The 18,364-nt window shown below is 40.9% G+C and overlaps 4 protein-coding genes across 7 annotated transcripts in view; 3 read left to right on the forward strand and 1 right to left on the reverse strand.

Moving 5' to 3' along the window:
- Window positions 1-551: 551 nt before the first annotated feature.
- Window positions 552-4,410, reverse strand: LOC144471115 (protein FAM76A). The gene is made up of 6 exons (XM_078182869.1): window positions 3,880-4,410; window positions 3,213-3,277; window positions 2,916-3,129; window positions 2,699-2,835; window positions 2,278-2,524; window positions 552-2,170 (listed from the first exon to the last, which is right to left on the reverse strand). Exons 1-6 carry the CDS (start codon window positions 3,973-3,975, stop codon window positions 1,937-1,939), a joined length of 993 nt encoding a protein of 330 aa, XP_078038995.1. The 5' UTR covers window positions 3,976-4,410; the 3' UTR covers window positions 552-1,936.
- A 447-nt stretch (window positions 4,411-4,857) lies between these two features.
- Window positions 4,858-6,423, forward strand: LOC144471116 (uncharacterized). The gene is made up of 3 exons (XM_078182870.1): window positions 4,858-5,493; window positions 5,556-5,663; window positions 5,746-6,423. The coding sequence occupies exons 1-3, from the start codon at window positions 5,153-5,155 to the stop codon at window positions 6,005-6,007; spliced, it is 711 nt and encodes a 236-aa protein (XP_078038996.1). The 5' UTR covers window positions 4,858-5,152; the 3' UTR covers window positions 6,008-6,423.
- A 587-nt stretch (window positions 6,424-7,010) lies between these two features.
- Window positions 7,011-14,720, forward strand: Ttv (exostosin glycosyltransferase 1 ttv). 2 transcript variants are annotated; one of them, XM_078182106.1, is made up of 9 exons: window positions 7,011-7,981; window positions 8,353-9,415; window positions 9,491-9,692; window positions 10,063-10,182; window positions 10,258-10,488; window positions 10,561-10,827; window positions 10,928-11,178; window positions 11,431-11,560; window positions 11,635-14,720. In XM_078182106.1, the coding sequence occupies exons 2-9, from the start codon at window positions 8,532-8,534 to the stop codon at window positions 11,689-11,691; spliced, it is 2,142 nt and encodes a 713-aa protein (XP_078038232.1). In that variant the 5' UTR covers window positions 7,011-7,981; window positions 8,353-8,531; the 3' UTR covers window positions 11,692-14,720. The 2 variants fall into 2 exon arrangements, with proteins under 2 accessions (XP_078038232.1, XP_078038233.1); XM_078182107.1 differs by having other exon boundaries at window positions 7,012-7,981; window positions 11,431-14,720.
- Window positions 14,721-15,132: 412 nt separating this feature from the next.
- The window catches only part of Cda5 (Chitin deacetylase-like 5), an 83,019-nt gene continuing 79,787 nt past the window's right edge, over window positions 15,133-18,364 (forward strand). For all 3 annotated transcript variants that reach the window (XM_078182102.1, XM_078182101.1, XM_078182103.1), the window contains exons 1-2: window positions 15,133-15,307; window positions 15,386-15,880. In XM_078182102.1, the coding sequence (XP_078038228.1) occupies window positions 15,829-15,880 (52 nt within the window). In that variant the 5' untranslated portion in view covers window positions 15,133-15,307; window positions 15,386-15,828. The remainder of the gene's footprint in view (window positions 15,308-15,385; window positions 15,881-18,364) is intronic.

An 18,364-nucleotide genomic window follows, 5' to 3' on the forward strand; every position in this document is an offset into this window, starting at 1 on the left:
AGTGGTCAGAATCTTGGACATTGTTAAGAGTCTGGAGCGGCGAGGGATCGTCAATATTTTATAAATAATTGTAGAATGATTCAATATCGATATTCGAGCTCCACTCTGTGACTGATATTTATGCTTGAAAGTGCAGTTTTCAAATAAAGAACTCCAAGGTTTGAAGCAATGCTTCTCCTTTTTATACGATTTTTATGAGTATCTCAACGTAAACGGAGTTTTCTTTACGAATTTGTCCATCTTTGTAGTTTTTATCTCCTGTGGGATTTGACCAATGGTACCAATGCAATCGAATGCGTCTAGTTCCACAAATTCCGTAATTACTGGAATATTTCGATGGATAATGTTCCTTCGAATGTTCATGAACATGAAACTTCCAAAATGAATAATAAGTTTCAATAGTCCTATGCACCCTTAAGCGCGACAATGTCCTCGCGTCTATCCGCGTTACCGTGAAAGAAATAGAGACGATGACGCGGATAGGGGAAACGAAATCCCACTGGCAGGATGTGAGTCCAAGGATATGTTTCAAACTTAGAAGGCGAGGCATGTCGTTTTCAACCTTTTATTGTAAATTGATCTACAATCACCATATCCTGGTTCATCGTCGTTTACATCTTCGTCGTTTATAAATAGGAAAAAAAAAGAATGACATGTTACAGCAGCACTATTGCTCAGTTATCATGGTGTGTGTACGTTGTTCGTGTACATGTCTCTGCACATATACAAGTCTGTTCGTTTTGTTTATTACCCCAGGATATCGAGGGTTATCAACCTTCGCATCCGTGGGTTAATGAAAATTGATTCACTTTTCATGATTGAGATTAATCACTTGTCGCAGCGAATGCATGTCACCGATTACTTTCTTATTGTACAATTCAAAGGATTACACGCCGCTTCCTTTCCTAACCAACACTTCGGATCGAATTTCCTCGGTCGCTCGAACCCGTGGAAATCGTATCGAACCGCGGGGCGAGGCGAAACGAAACTGCGGGGATATTGGGAGAAGCTACCTAACTTACGAGAGCGTTAACAGTTGTTTCGTTTTTTTTTTTATCTTTATCTTGTTCGTTTACTTTTTCTTTGTCTGTTTTCTCAGCCACTCGCCATCATCCCCCGGACGTAAGAAAAATGCGTAAGATCACACGTCTACACGCGTCGAAGACAATATACATATTCCTATATTAATTAGAAAAATAATACAGATTTTGCCTTGTTAATGGAAACAATTAGCTATACGTAATGTACCACATGACTTATGCGGGTATGGACATTCGAGTATGGTGTCACAGCTAACCAAGTCCCTGAAAACAATTTTAAGAAAAAGTCTTTCATCTCGCGGACAAATCTTATACGTTCAACTACGTTCTTTTTACGTTTCCGAATTGTTCTCGTAGAAACGACGTTCGTTTAGAATACGCTCGTGATTTCCTCGAGGAATAATTGCGGAGCACCGATCGCGGTAATAAACAAGAAAAAGAGGCCAAATAGAATTTGCTGGTACCCGAGATTTTCAAATTTTCAAACGAAAACCCGCTTATCCGACGACCTGATCTCATCGGAGATCTTGAAAGGACTCGTTCCTTTCTAAGAAAACCTAGGATCAAGGTAGCGAAATCATATATACTGTTAGGTTCGTTTACTTGGAAACGCTAGATTACAACTAATAGCAAAACAAAACTACACGGAATCCATCTCGTTACGTTTTCCGACTCCGAAACGAAACGAAACGATCGGTAAGCCAAGAACACCGAATTGCAAATAAAATACCAAATCAAACGCTAAATATTCGTACAGTCGATTGTAAAATATTTTATTATCGTTAAAGGATATGTTGCGCCGACCAATTAAAAAATGATAAATGTAGAATAAGATATCGTTCGGACATTAAATCGACGAACGAATAAATGAGGATGTGAAATAATGTCCTACCTTATCAAGGTACAGGACTGTCTGTTCCGCTTCCGCTGTTGGTCCCGGCTTCCGTTTTCGTTGCGGCCACTCTGTCGCCTCGCTTGGAACTCTTCGATAAGGAAGCGACTTCTTTCAATAGATTAGAGATCTTGAGCTGCATCGTCGAGATTTTGGTCTCGTACTCTTTCTCCGTTGCCTTCATTTTGTTGCGCAGCTCCGTTTCCGACGTGAAGTTTTTCGCCTTCAGTTCGGTGATCTATCGACAGAAATGATCCTTTTCCTATTCCTCTATTCATCCGATCATCTCAGAGATTTTTAGAATCCGAATTACCAAGGAGAATTCGAAAACTTAATGGGAGTTACCTGTCTATCCTTAGCGAGTAATTGGCTATCCTTGATGGAGATTTGCTTCTGTAGGTGAGCTATCTTTTCTTTAAGTTGCGTAACCGCGACCACGTGATCCGAACTGTTTGGATCGTGAGGATCGTGCACGCCGACCATCCTCGCTGCTTTGACCGGCGCGGGGCCGTTCGTGTCGCCGCCTTCCGACTGAGGCGGCGGCAGCTTCGTTACGTCTACTCTGTGCGGTCTCTTATTGTGACCTTTCATTCTGAAGCAAAATTAATTAAATGAGCGGGCTAGAATTTCGAGAGTCATCGTTCGCACGTGGAAACGTTACCGGTTTTGTTTTTTCATCGAAGCGATATACTGAAATCGTGCAGAAACACAATTAAAACTACCAAGCACAAAGTTACCTTGTGATAGTATCTATTTGAATAATTACTTTTGTTCTTTGTGCTTTGCTGCTCGCTGTTGTGCCAATTTCAAATGCGCCCGCCTGTCCGCGTCCGACTGTTTTGTTTTCGCCAGTGCTCGTTTATAAGACAATGTACACAACCAACATAACAATTTTCCATCAACCTTCAACAAAACCAGGACTCTCAGGTTATCAACAATTAAAGTTTGGTTATTGAAGAAAATTATGGTTTTCTTCTCATTACCTTTTTATCTTCATCCTGTCTATCAAAGGCACACTTCTGTTTGCATTGTTCGCAAGTCACTGGTGGTCCATAACGTTTCTCGGAATTGGTACATCGTTGGCATTTGCTGCCTATAAATGCAGCTATCGTATTGCAATATTCACAGGCTGATGGCTTACCATAGGATTTCACATTTTGCTCACATTTTTTACATATAGTGCTCGTGTTACCCTTTCTGTAAAAAAAAGAGCAAGATTATTTAATGCATCTATACTGAGCCAATCGTGATAATATAAAGCAAAAGTTATGAGTGCTTACATCGTCTGCTGGAATTCTGACCTACAATACGTACATTTCACCACTGGAAATGCACCTCTGCACTCCTAAATAAGCAACACAATATAGAAAAAGTTCTACAGAAAATGTACACATAGAAATTTCAGTGTTTGTACAGTGTATGTGTGTGTATGTATGCACTGCTATATAAAATGCATGGCATAATGCATAAACAAATCAACAAAACCGTGTTTCAGAAAAAATGTAAAACTTTCAAAGAAAAAGTCTAGTTTCTAGAAGTTGATTGCAACATAGAGTGTTTGTAAACAAATAATAAACTATAGATTTTATGTGCTTGTAACATACAGTCTCTGCTGCAAATGGAACAAACGATGCTTACATGAAATGTAGAAAATTCGCGCGGTCCTCAACGCGATAATAAGATAAACAAATTTCCGGCTCCAGTAAATTAGTCCCAGTAACAAAGGTTCTTGAATTGGCAATTCATAAAGGATTCCAGGACTAATTTCCTTCTCGGAATTTCGAATGTAATGGAAAAACACACGTGAAACGCGCGTTTCAATTGAAAGTTCTATTCTTAGCGTAGTGTCTCGCGAACAAGAAAAACGACGCTTGTGGGGAATCGTTGGTGCATCGTATAACAGAATTTGTTGAAGGAGAAAGCATGGGGAAACACGATGAACGATACCTTGCACAATTGCTGCCCTGGGGATAGCTCCTCGAACGGATGCCTCGAAAAGCATCTGGAGCACGCGAACATCGCTTGTACATTGTTCGCGCTCATCGTTGTGCGTCGATTCGTGTTTGGCCTCGGCGCTTGAAACAACTGTACGTCACCGATGAGATAAATATCGATTCGTGAAGTCTCGCAACCAGAAGCCGAGCGAACGTTTTTAGTTTTCGTTGCTCACGGCAGAACAAAAAGGAACGAAAAATTTGAAGGCGACGGCGGCACTGACGGTAACAGCTCCTTACATGTTTCAAGACGTTTTCCGCGTTCGACGCGATTGTTTTGCGTACATAACCGCGTCACTTTAATCGCTCCCTGCACCGGTTGTTGATTTCAGACAGCTATCCGTGACTTCTTACGGGAGAAACGTTTTTAGCTGGTTCGCGACAGCGACCAGATGTCGCTTCCGTCCGCGTCGAGTGTTCAGATGCACGCGCCACAAACCAATCGGCATTTTTCGAACCGAAAGAATCGAGCGACAATTGGTTAAACCGTTATCACGGATTCGATATCGTGAGTGTTCGTAGAACTTGTCCTTTTTGACCTTTACACGTTGCTGTCGACCAATCACCGGACGTCGTACGACGACTTGTTGAAGGAACTTCCACCATGGATGATTTATGCAGAGACGAGAACCAATACTAGTGCGCCTGTGTCTGTAAGTTGACCCAACCATTTTCTCTAATTTTTGAACAAGCAATTAAAACACTTAATTAACAAAGGTATACACATGTATTTTTATAAAATCATGACAAGAAGTGTACATGCATATAGAAACAATGTATAGAAATTTGTACCGTTTGAAGTAATAACCAAATGATTTACAATACGGAAAAATGTGAGAAAATTTTGTTTTAATATACATATATAATATTACATTTCAAATATTGCCGCGTTTTTTAAAGTTCTCATTTTCCACCTCTTTCGTTCCATCAGCGACAACGCTCTCTGTATGCTAGTTTTCAAGGTCACTCAATTTGAGAACGTAAAGATCAAATATGAATGGCGAAAGTTTCACCTCTGATGTAGTACTCTGTGACTGTGAAAACTCGATTGCGCACATGAAGAATTGCACGCGTGTTGTATTTACGTAGCTTTTTAGCACCGCGAGTATAAATATAACCTAAAACGTAACTGTTTGAACGTGGTTGCTGCAATGTAAACATAATCATTGTCATTTGAAAACTGAAATACGACTACAGAAAGATAAAATTTCTTTCAAATTTGAAAAATGCCTTTAACGAAGAAAGTAAAGCGAAGAATACAGCAGAAAGAGAGAGCTCTCTATATTCGTCTGCCGCACCGAATACGATCAGAACAAGATGTGGCAAAATTTTTTAACGGTGAATTTAAAATAGAGCTTCTTCGACAAGCCAGTAGATATTGCTACGTAATATTTCCCAGTATTGAAGAAAAATTGAAAAATTTGGAGGCCTCCAAGAATGCACGAGTAAATGGTAGACGTGTGATCATAGCATCTGCGATCACAGAAATCAAAAGTTTGAAACCAAAAATGATGAGAAAAAAGCTTGTTTATCCTAAAATAAAATCAGAAAAAAAAGTAACAAGAACGTAAGTTTTTCTTTTGTTTCTGTTATTATCTACGATTTCTTAAAATGTTACATTTCTTACAGGCTGTTCGCATCGAATATCAAGTGTGGCACTAAACTTCGAGACTTAAAAGAATCTATCCCTGGTTTTGTTTCTGGTAAATTGTTGAAAGCATATTCACCGTATCTTAGGTATTCTTTGTTATATTTCTATATTATTATACAAATTTCTTTGCAATAACAGTTTATAAGATTTTATAACTATTTATTTTAGGAGTGCAATGATTAAATTAGAAAGCGCACAGATAGCAGCAGAATATTTGAAAAAAATTAGACCACCACCAGTTGTGGCAGGTCAGGAATTAAAATTATATTCAGACACATCAAAGAGGATGAATAGGTCTCGACTAAACGGGATGAAAAAGCCTGATGCTCCTCTAAAGATTTATGATGGAGAGAAAGAAATAACACCTATTTTTAGTAAAAGAATAAACAACAATGCTTTAGATCATATTGTACTTGAAAACAAAGATTAAATAATGTTTTATTAAATAATAAATATTGTTATTGTAGATTTTGTAGTCATAATTTTTAATGTTGTAAAATAGATGATATAAAATTCTGTATATAATAATCGACTCTATGAATAAAAATTCAATGTCATAATGAGATATAATATTTCAAAAGAATATATTATTATCTCTTTCTATGAAAATGGTCATGTAGTAACCTAGTATTTCTGTCACATTTGTAGTCAATCACGTAGTCTGAAGCATATTGAGAAAACAACATTTCAATGCATGATTCATGAGAAACTAAAAAAATGTCATAACACTCTACTATAAATAATCACTAACCAGAAGATCTTTCTATCACAAAAAGTTAAGCGGAGTCGGTTAAAGATGTGTGACAAGACCTGTGACAAAATTCAACTGTTACTAATAAACATAATATTAGTTAAAATATTTTGAATATTATAAAGCAATTTGATAGAAATGTTTGTGTAATCATAAAATGCTAAATAAAAGAAATGGATTTAGTATAATTAGCAAGTTAACTAGTCTTTTTCCGGTTAACGGGTTGCCATCGTTCGAAATTGTTTTTCTAAAAGGTTGCGCAATGCCTAGCAGTGAAAATTTGCATGGAAAACGTTTATACAGAGAGAGCAGATGGCGCAAAAATTCTTAGAAAAACAGTCATAAGATCAGCGATCAAGGTGTCGTATCCTTGTTTTTGTAACTGCAAGATAATATCTACTTGCCGCGAAGACAGTTCATCACTGTAACTTAACGAGTGAACCAGTGTGAAGAAGGTGCTCGTACAGAAAAGTGCATCGAATAACAAAGGAATATCAAGCAAAGTGGCATCGAATTTTCTTGATTTTGTAGTAAAGGAGAAACTCTGTATTTACTCCATCTGTTCTAAATTGGTTATTTCTAGAAAAACGTTGTTGGGCAAAGAATATTGCATACATGAAAGAATTGGATACAAAGTGAGTTCTTAATTATAAAGACATTTTGTTTTATACGTAGAAGCGTTTAAACGTAACGGTCCTGATTAGAATTTTATGTCTTTATTTTGATAAAGACTCCATTGAAGGAGGCGGTATCGCTCTTAATGCAGAACCAATATTGCGTAAGACTTGAGCTAAGCTACGCGGTTTCCTTTTAGAGTATTGATTTGCAATAAAAAAAAATTGTGTGCTTTTAATAAATTTAATCGAAGCGGCTGAAACGGCTCGAAAGCTTTATCGGTCTACCGCTAGGTAGCAGGATAACCTTGATCGGCAGTTTTGTTTAGATTTGTATAAGTGTGTTGAACGACGATGTCTCATGCACAGAACGCACGTCGCACAGATACAAAGAGGACGAAACGTCCCCCGAGGCTCGGGAGCACTCGAGAGGTTGGCATGAAGTAACCAATAAGCGATTTGCCAGTCTAATCGTTCCAACGTCATTGCATAACTCGCGTTGCTTTTTAAACCAATTATTTAATGCGCTGCGTGCAATGATTTTGCACTTGGAGGCGTTTACCGATCGATGTCACGCGCGTGTGGTCACGCCGACCGAAAATGCGTATGGGCGTAATAACGCCGGCGAGTTCTGCGAATCCGATGTACGTCAGAACTAACCTAAAGGGAAATAGTTCGTTTGCTGTGCGGTGTTCAGATCAGGAAAACACATTGTCCTGAATAAGTATGAGCTATCGTTTATCGTCGTCTCATCGAACTTTAACTTCGACTTCGACATGTTCGACGTTGTTGGCTTTCTTGTGCAACGTCCGAGATAATTCGCGTATAGGTTAACTTTTCTCGACAGGCGTCCATCGACCGTTTACAATCTGTCATTTAGGTTTTGACATGTTGTAAACCATAATGTAACTATATAAATAGAATTATAGAAGTTCAGTTCCCCGTGGATGTGTCACATCTTTTGCCATGTATTTTATAATGATCGAACCTCTCGAAACGTTCCTGTTCATAGGCAATATTGAATCAGCCAAATTCGAAGGTAACTAACTACTCTCACATCTTATATGGCCCCTTATCGTTAATATTTTTATAGATACGTCATTAAATAAATAAAGATATTACAGTAGTATCGTGCGATTCAACGGGATATACACGCAATTTTCAAGTGAATCCCGGTGATTACAAGGTGAAGCAATATGTATGGCATTTTCTTAAATAGTTCAATTCATGTCTTCCCTGTAAGTGCATGAAAAGGATTTTTCCTTTTCAAAATGAATACTCAACAAAGCAGGAGTCCCAAACGTATTGAATGGTTTTAAGACAAATTGCTTTGCCTTACCACCAGTGAAATGTGTTGTGCTTATTTATTAATTTTAGAAATACTAAAATTTTATGTTTATTTTGTTTCAGCAATTTTTAGGAATGAAATCAATTCCATTTTGGAGTAAGTCTTCATTCCTCTGTCTGTAAGAACAAACAACCAAGAAATTCTCAAGGATGCATTTATGATTAAATGCACGTACTATATATGCATGAGAAATAATGTGTAGCATTCGTATATATTTGTGTGTAACCTGATTGCATTGAAAATGCAAGCCAAGAAGCGCTATTTATTATTATTTGTGACATGTGCGTTTCTTGGTTACTGTTACTTTGGTGGTTACCGGTTAAAAAGCGAGAAGCTGGCAGGCAGATCTCAGTTGCCTTACGAGCGATTGCCTTCATATTTAAGTCTAAACGAAGAGTTTTATGACAAGGATTTAAGGACATCAAACGGAATCTCTCTAGTATCGCAACGTGCGAGACAATGTCGTATGGAGACTTGTTTTGACTTCACCAGATGCAAGAACGGCTTCACCGTGTATGTCTATCCAGTGGAGGATGTGATAAGCCCGCTATACCAAAAAATATTAAATGTTATTACGGAATCGAGATACTACACATCGGATCCAACCAGAGCATGTATATTTGTGTTAGCTCTAGACACATTGGATAGAGATCCGTTGTCGACGGAATTTGTACACAATCTTCCCGCGAAATTAATGCGGTTACCTTATTGGAACAATGGAAGGAATCATTTGATATTTAATTTATATTCTGGAACATGGCCTGATTATGCAGAAGATTCTCTGACCTTCGATCTAGGTTTCGCTATGCTCGCGAAAGCTAGCATGTCCATCTTCAGACACAGACCAAACTTCGATGTGTCGATACCGCTGTTTGGAAAACAACATCCGGAACGCGGCGGAGAACCGGGCCAAGCACCAGAAAACAACTTTCCAAATAACAAGAAATACGTGGCGGCTTTCAAGGGAAAAAGATACGTACATGGTATAGGTTCCGAGACTAGAAATGCTCTCTATCATTTACACAATGGCAAGGACTTGGTATTTGTCACAACGTGTCGACACGGGAAAGCATGGAGAGAATTTCAAGACGAACATTGTCAACAGGATAATCAGGAATACGATATGTTAGTATGATTTTTCTTGGATTAAGATTATTGTGCTTGTCGGCAAAACCTTGAATGCATTATTTGCCTTATCAGGTACGATTATGAAATTTTGTTGATGAATGCTACCTTTTGCCTGGTGCCACGAGGAAGGAGACTTGGTAGTTTTCGTTTTTTAGAAGCTTTAAGGGCTGGGTGCATTCCAGTTATTCTAAGTAATGGCTGGGCGCTTCCTTTTCACGAACGTATTGATTGGACGCAAGCCGCTATATTTTCAGACGAAAGACTGTTACTTCAAGTAAGCGAGATATATTATACGATGAACTACTAAAAAATCCAGATAAAGTCTTTCTCTTATGTTTAGGGAATTTTCTGTACAGTACACTACTTAACTGATGGCTATGGAATCCCTAGCCGGATAAATGAATTACTGATTAATCTGATTGATATACATATATGGAAGTTTTAAATGAAATAAGAAATATATTTGTTCAACGTATTTATTAGTTATGTGTAATTTTTTAGCTAAAGCAAAGTCGTGTCAGTTCTTTACAAGTAATATTAATTGATCACATAAAAGAGAGTCTATTGTACTTACAGTCTGTCTAATAAGTAGGAAATAGAATAAAAGAAATTCTTTGTTTAACGTGAAAAATTCTGTATTCCAGATTCCAGATATAGTGCGATCTGTGTCCAATATACAGATACTTAAATTACGGCAGCAGACACAATTCTTGTGGGAGAGATATTTCTCTTCGATAGAAAAAATCGTATTTACCGTATTTGAGGTATTTAATTAAAGTGATAAAGTGATCAGCAATACGTGCATGTAGGTCGTCGTCTTATCAATCAATAACTTTCAGAACATACGGGAGCGTTTGCCATGGGAAGGTACTCGAGAGAAACTCGTTTGGAATACTAGTCCTGGCGCATTAGCGATATTACCGCAATTTGCCGACAGTCAGCAGGAACTTCCGTTTTCGAAGAGCAATCCGGGTAACACTTTTACTGCCATAATTTACTCGCAGTTAGGGTCTACTGCCGTACTTTATCGTCTGCTTAAAAGCGTCGCGAAAAGCAAATACCTAGATAGGGTGAGTACGGAAGCACATATTCGAATACTTTGTCTCGGAGGTCAGATAATTATTCGGTTTTGTCTGCTTCAGATTATATTAATGTGGAATTCGGATATTCCGCTACCGAGAAGGCCGCGTTGGCAAGGGATCAAAGCGACGATACACTTCGTCTCGGTCGATGGTATATCCCAACGTTTCTATCCTCATCCGTTAATCAAAACTAGTGCCATATTATCGCTAGATGAAGATGCCACACTCAACACCGATGAAATTGATTTTGCATTTACGGTTTGGAAATCGTTTCCTGATCGAATTGTCGGCTATCCAGCTAGATCGCATTACTGGGACGACTCGAAGGTAACGAAAACTTTAAAAGACATCTGCTACGAGCACTGGTACAGCTGTACAACACCTATGTACATATACTGTATGTTTCTTCTTAATTTTTGTTTATTAGCGGTCATGGGGTTACACAAGCAAGTGGACAAATGACTATAGTATAATATTGACTGGTGCCGCTTTTTACCATCGTTATTACAATACGTTGTACACCGAATTACTGAGCTCGACGCTTCACAAGACTGTCGAGCAGTCGCAGAACTGCGAAGACATACTTATGAATTTTTTAGTAAGTCACGTTACTCGGAGACCACCGATCAAAGTGACGCAACGGAAATTGTATAAAGATACTACAGTGGCAGGAATTAGGTAAGTCTTTTGTCTATACCGTTTGCAAACTATTTATTGCATTACCTGCCGGAATCAATGTTTCATAAACTACCCTCTGATACAGTACAGTGGTACATACGTTTGAAGAAAATAGTATTAATTGGTGTCCGGTAGGTAAAGCGTTTTTATTCGCATGAATAAAATAATAAGGAGGATAATTTAACTAAGTTGTGGCAGAAAACGCGGCGAATCAATATCGAAGTAACAGCAGAGCGTTGTTATGATTTCCAGATCTCCCTGGAACGATCCAGATCATTTTATACAACGGCAGACGTGCATGAATACGTTCGTGGCCGTTTTCGGCTACATGCCGTTGTTACGATCCAATATGAGGCTTGACCCTGTTCTGTTTAAAGACTCTGTAAGCAACTTGCGCAAGAAGTATAGGCAAATTGAATTAGTTAGTAATTAGAATTATACGAGATATTTTATCAGTTACGCAGTTATCCACCCTCGAGAACGAGCATCCTATATATAGTCTTGACGCGATAGCGGCTCAGAAACTGCTGTTAGAGCAGAGTGCTCTACCTACGCGCACCCGCGCGCCGATGCGGGCGGCTAATTCCAAATGTATAGGGAACACTTTGGCAACGTTGTAAGGTTAGAGATTTGTCGGGCAGCGAATCAAGATGGTCTTTCATTCGCGAGGAATGGCGAGGCCCGGCGCTTTTACGTATTCGCAAATGAATTTTGTACAAAATATTGATAGGATACCTTATAATATTGTTCAAATTCGAAATCGGGCCGCGACGTCTGGTCGCGCGATCGCCGTGTTCAATTGATGTACATACGAATCGTTCCATAGTTATTAAATAAATGAAAAAAAGCAAGAAAAGAACAAAACGAGCAAAGTATAAAAACGAACGAACAAACAGAAATTTGTCCGAGTTGTTCAAGATTTTTTTTGGAAAAAACCGGTTTTCCGTAGCTACGCGAGCTACACGAACTGCAAAGCAGAAATTCTATCGGACGCTTACTTTGTCTCTGTCATTGAAACGATGATTTTATACGTATCTCAGGGACAGGGATTCGTTCGCGCATGAAACTAAAGAATAACTGAGAAAGCGCGGCTCGCTATCCTGGACTGTCTGAGAGCTTTTGGGAATCGTTTCTTTATACTTTCCACGTCGACTTTTACACTCTCTTGATTACGCTGATTGTACAGTTTTAAATATTTCTTAGGATAAGATACGCATAGACGGTTACTAGTACTACCCCTGACAGAAACTATTCGATCGGAATCGTGAATTGTTATCGTTGAAGGATTTATTTTCCCGTATGACAACACCTTACTTACCGGTAATCACGCCATTCGGAATCGAGAGCCTGTTTTCATCCGGTAGCTAAGGTATTGTATGCGCAAAATAGTGTTGTATAGTGAAAGTTAGAAAAAGTTTTAAGTGGCATGACAAAGCGTTCGAACCATTTCGACTAGTTCTCGTCCTGTACCTTATGAAATTATTTTTATATTCAGATTTTTTTATATATAGCAAGTTTTATCATTGTATTTATATTTATCTTTATCGTTAGCGTTAATGAAAATATTTTCCGCGTCGGATATACGATTAGTACTGACGAATGACGGTCGGTGTACCGGATCGAATGCTTTTTGCAAGGGGTGGTATCGTTTTATCTATCGGTGGCTAGTGAAGTGGCCAGTGGTCTTTAAAATATCAACGATCGAGTGCCAAGGATATCCGAAGGAATTTTTCTGTGGCAATTGCAGGCTATGAAGCAACGAGTCGTTCGGGGTATGATTTAAAAGAAAACGATCGGGACGTGTTAACGCGGGGCACGGTCGTTGAGAAGTTGGACGATCAGTTTGCCGGTAGGTAAAGCGGTATTATTGGTCTTGCGAGTTTTGGAAAAGGTACAGGTTCGTCTGGTTTGCGGTATCAGTTATCACGGGTGGAAATTGGTGGACGGGTCTACCGATCGCAGACGTCTCGTTTGTTTCTCGACGCGCACCACGCACCGCGTGCGCGTCGTTCGTAGATTTCGCTATGTATTCGGGGCACAGGCTATTCGTAAGTTGTAATCATGTACGTGTAGAAGGTATTCCAAGGTTTTACGTATTGCTACTCTCTACGCGGGAACGTTCGCGTTGATTTTGTTCTGTTCGCTCGCGTTCTGTCGGGACGCGTGTGCAGCGCGATCGATCTTGTAGATTTCGTCGGTTCCGTTACACATTTTAACGAGCTCTCGGGAGACCTTTAAGAGGAAATAAGAAATTACTTGTGACAATATCGCAAGTACGTCTAGTCGTTCACGTTCATTTACATTGGTACGACCGAAGGGAAAGCAAATGATTCGCCTAGGTAAACTCGATGCATCGTACGTTTGTGTTTATCGCGGCGCTACGCGACGCAAGCAAACAGAACGATGATGTACATATTATATACGCGTGTATGTGATACGTTCGTAATTATCATGTGATATATTCGTAATCATCGGAGAAAGAATTCAAAAAAGATTTCGTAATTCCGTAAACGGCATTTTCGGCGACCGCGAAGCCGCGATCTATCGACTGTACAAAAAGAAAGTTCCAGCATCTTTGATCTTCCTAAACGTTGCCGTTATCGTCCCCCGTATTCCGCTATATCACGCGGATACCTTACGGAATATTCTTTAAAGGTAATGTGCCATAAACGATGCACGTTCACACACATTTGGCAATATTGATGCACACTGCACGAATACCCGCAAACGACTGAAAAATGGGTTCATTACAGTACTCGCAACGACTTTCTTTCTGTACACCCGATAATCGATGTTACGTGAAATCTTCTATTTTTTATCGTACCCCTAATTTCGTATCATGCCCGAAGGGTCAGCAGGAACGAAGAATCTTTTCCAATCGAATGTTTTTCCCTCGCTGGAACGCGAGGAATCATGTATGTATACATATAATTATTTTTTCACTGTTCACCGTGCGGCAACCGTGCACGCAGTCGCGACTTTTTCACGACCGGCGAACATCGCCACGGAAACACACAAAGCGCTTGCCCTCTTTTTTCCTGCGTATTCTTCGCCAACCACGAATTTAATTAGGTGCGGGACTGTGCAAAACCGAAGAACGCTTCACCTCCGAACAAAGGTATTACACTCGCGAAAGAAGAGAAAGAGTAAGAGAAGGGTACCAAAACGTTACGCTTCGAGGGGCTGGACAACCTCGAGCGTGTTCGATACGTGGCAATCTGTTGCAGTTTTGTTTCTCCGCGACTGGAATCTTAACGACAGTTTTCCTGAGACTCGGTTCTCTCGTAAAAAAAAGAAAGAACGGCGAAGGATCGACGTGAATTTAGCACGCTCGGGGCGGTTCAGCCTCCCGGTTCGAGCCATAATGGTATTTTAACGTTAAGCATAGACAGTTGGATGTTACTTAACGAATCTATGGTTTTTCATTCGTTCGAAGCTGATCGTCGATGTATAATCATGTTGCGTCAGACTAACGTGTATTTGAACAAATATTGATGATTTTATATGGCCGAAGAAACAAAAAAATAAAGTTTTTATATAAACCTGGGAGATAATCCGTTTGTGCAACGAAGACATTCAACCATATTTTCCGATTCACCGTAGACAGGCATTGCAAACGCGCGTAGGACGTCCACTTTACGAAACGCCGGCATCGCGGAGTGGCTCGTTCAAAGTACCCTGGGAACAGGAACCGTACTCCTGGGGGAGTCGCAGTAGAAGACAAGGTGGGAATAATTCAGCGGATTTTACGAGCCACCTTTCGTAGACAACGACAACTTAACCCTTCGGGATGCGTCTCGTTTGTAGAGGAAGGAGTGAGTTTTCTCTGGTCGCGGCGTAAGCCGAGAACGGTTTCAGGGTTACCGATACGAGAAACGGGAAACTGGAAAAAGTTTGATCGAAGGAAGGCGGATTTCGTCGGTGGAAGGCGACCGGGGATCGGTATACCGTGATACCACCACCACCTGGTAACAAGAACCACCACCACCAGTAGGCACCTGGACCACCACCACCGTCGGCGATGCGGCCACCACCATCGTTCGGTGATCGGCGGACGCGAGAATGGTGGTGGCCGCGAGGTATACGGAGCCAACACTCCCTTCTTCTTTGTTGCTGGTTTGCTAGAAAGGTGACTATGCCAAGAAGACAGGAGGTATTGAGCACGCCTTGCGTATACCCAGTCACCTTTCTCTCTTCGTGACCGTAGCATATGTTTTGCGACGTCGATGGAGCTCTCGCGGCTTTGAACGGCGCTAACATCCGAAGCTGCTGCTCCGTTCATCCTTTCCTCCCCGTTCCGACCGTTGGTCCCGCTGGTTCTGCTGGTTCCGCTGGCCCCGCTGGATTTTTTCCGAATTCGCCGGCAACAAGATATCGTCCTGCTCGAGGTTTTCGTCGAGGTGTTCTTCACTGAGCCGGGATCGGGCTCGTCGGCAAGCATAAAATTGGTAGAGAAGAACCGAGAGGGATCATTCGTTTGCACGCAGCTGCGCTGGTTTACGCGTATGTGCGCCGCGCGCCCTTCGCCCTCCTGCCCTTCAGCCGCCGACTAGAGCCGGTACTTCGATCGGAACATTTTCATCTTCGCATCGGTACAAGACCAGTCGAGGCGGTGTACGATCGATTGACCACCACAGACCAAGAATCAAGATGATCATCGTGAACTGCGTGTTGCTCCTGCTGGCGGTCACATCCAGAGTGGGTGAGTGTTCGATACTTTTTTTCTTTCCCCACCTGTTCGCGCGTTCTTTCGTACCTGTAACTTTCGATTGCACCGCGAGCGAGCGCGGCTCGCGTACGCGAAACGAGTTCTCAAAATCGCTTGAATACCTCGACACAGAGGCCGGTTGCGTCACCGAATGCATAAGCGTGACATTTTCACCGACTCGTTTTTTATCCCTCTTTACAGTCTCCGCGATCTCGATTATCCGAATGCGTTCCGCTCGAAAACGGTTCGGTTTCGCGCGGAACTATCCGGCCGTTGTCATCTATACGTCAGTTCGGGTCGCCGAGGTTCTATACCAAGAGAATAGCGGTCAGACTCGCATTGAAATGCTTCAAACAGTTTGCGTGTTGTGTAACCTGTAGGTGGTATTTTACACACCTCCGTCTAAACCTTGAGAAAATCGACCGAACGCGACCATTGCCGGCGGGACGCGAGATCGTCGAAAAATCTGTTCGAAGAAGCCGTTCGCGGTCGGTAAACTGTAAAATTGCTAACGAACGGCAGTCGCACGGATTAGCATAAACGATTAGTAGAGAATTCCACAGTGTTCGCACAAAACGATGCTCGTTATGCGGACGAGAATTGCGCGGATTGCGCAAGCAGAAGTCGTTGAAACAGTGATTTTGTCACTGAACTCGGATCGAGTCGGTGACTCGCCGGTTAATTCGCTGGTCCGCTAGTTCACATTAGCTGCTGAAATGTCAGTTTACGTAACGCGTCGGGTCGTTGGATAACTGGTACACGCGGAAACTGAGCAAATCGCCTGTGGTTCCCGAGCGGTCCCCGAGTGGTGCCCGAGCGGTGCCCGCGAGGTGCCCGAACGGTGCCCGGAGGGTGTGCCCCAAGGGTGCGCGCGGGGCCCTCGTTTTTTCTCTCTCGGCACAGTGCGCCGGTTCTCTTCTCGGCGGGCCCCAAATACGGTGACACGCTCTAAAACGCTTCCTCGAACGGCCGGATTGGCTTAATTCGCTTGGAACCGCTTTCGGAAAAATCTGCTGCTCGTTAGCGGCTCTTATCGAGAGGCGTCGGGAATACTTGATATCGCTTTGAATAGGGCCGTTTAAGGAAATTTACGTTAAGTTAATGCCTGCCACAAATTTTCATTTATTTCACTGCATTCTTTGTTAATTCCGTCTCCGAGTCTATATCCGTCGCCGAGGGTTGATAGCCCATATATTTCGTGGGTTCGTATCAATTCTCGAAGTCTTCTCTAATTTTCGTGTAATTAATTTTATTTATATAAGCTGAATCACGGAACGTGATCAACTTAATTTATTTTGCGTAGTGGTTCGAACATAGTTTAATGAGAATTTTAAGATGATTGTGCCAAATTTTTTGGCCAACTCCTTTTCTTCAGTTATCAAGATCCTACAGCTTTTTATAGGTTGACTTATATTTTTTTCGTACCCCATCAGGTATTATAACGTATAGTTCTTTCTTGTACGTACCTATGAAGACTCCGGAAAAAGGGGCTGACAAAGAATTTGCTACAATCATCTTAAAGCTCTCCTTGGATCGTGTTATTTTACCTCAAAAAATGTTCAGTCGAATCACAGAATAAATTAAGTTGATCACGTTCCGTGGACGAACAAACACCCATTTTTACATAACTCGTGTCGAATGGCGGATAGTCAGGGAATAAGGTGAACAGTTTATAATGACTTGTTTAAAAGCTAGTAACATCGCCTGCAAATATGTCAATCTTATCACTATAATTGCTTATGAATCTCTAACAGTACATTTACTGTGAGGTTCTAAAGAGCAGGGCTGACCTGGTAAAATGAGGCGGAGCACTAAAGTTCAAGATACTTCTCGATTCGATCTAAATATCACGGATAGCCATAAGTAATGTCGCCTTGTTTGTGCATGTGATCAATTATCCCATAAATTTCGAATTCAGTGTGTTCAGTTTGATATTAACGCTAGAATTACCAAACCAATTGAAACGATTGATTTCTGATCTTTCTCTTTACAATTTCAGATACCATAATAATGTCAGAAATTTTAAAACGAACTTGTTGATCGAAACACATGCTATAGCAAAGATTGTAGTAAGCTCAAATAAATTCAATCTTATCGTTTTTACAATACAATATACATTGGTCACGTTTCGGGCTCAGTAGTTCGAGTGTTAACCTGGACTGAATGTTAGATAAAATAGAATGTTGTACAGCCACCAAAAAGTGACATTACTTATGTGTACTTTATTTTTGCCACGGAGAAAGCTGCTCAACTGGGCAAGTAACAGATCGACCGACATTGTATGCTAAGAATATATTCGATCACAGGCGATCGCGTTCAAATATAATAGAGTAAAATAGGATAAAATGCCGCGTTAAAGTAGGGATACCGCTCGACGATTGCAACAGCTGTTCGGTGCAATTTTCAGTTACCAATAACTCGGGACTGACTTCTGTCCAATTTCGTGGTTGTTAATTCTCCGGTGTGGCCTGCCGATTC

Source organism: Augochlora pura, chromosome 6 (assembly GCF_028453695.1).
Source record: "Augochlora pura isolate Apur16 chromosome 6, APUR_v2.2.1, whole genome shotgun sequence".
NCBI lineage: Eukaryota > Metazoa > Arthropoda > Insecta > Hymenoptera > Halictidae > Augochlora > Augochlora pura.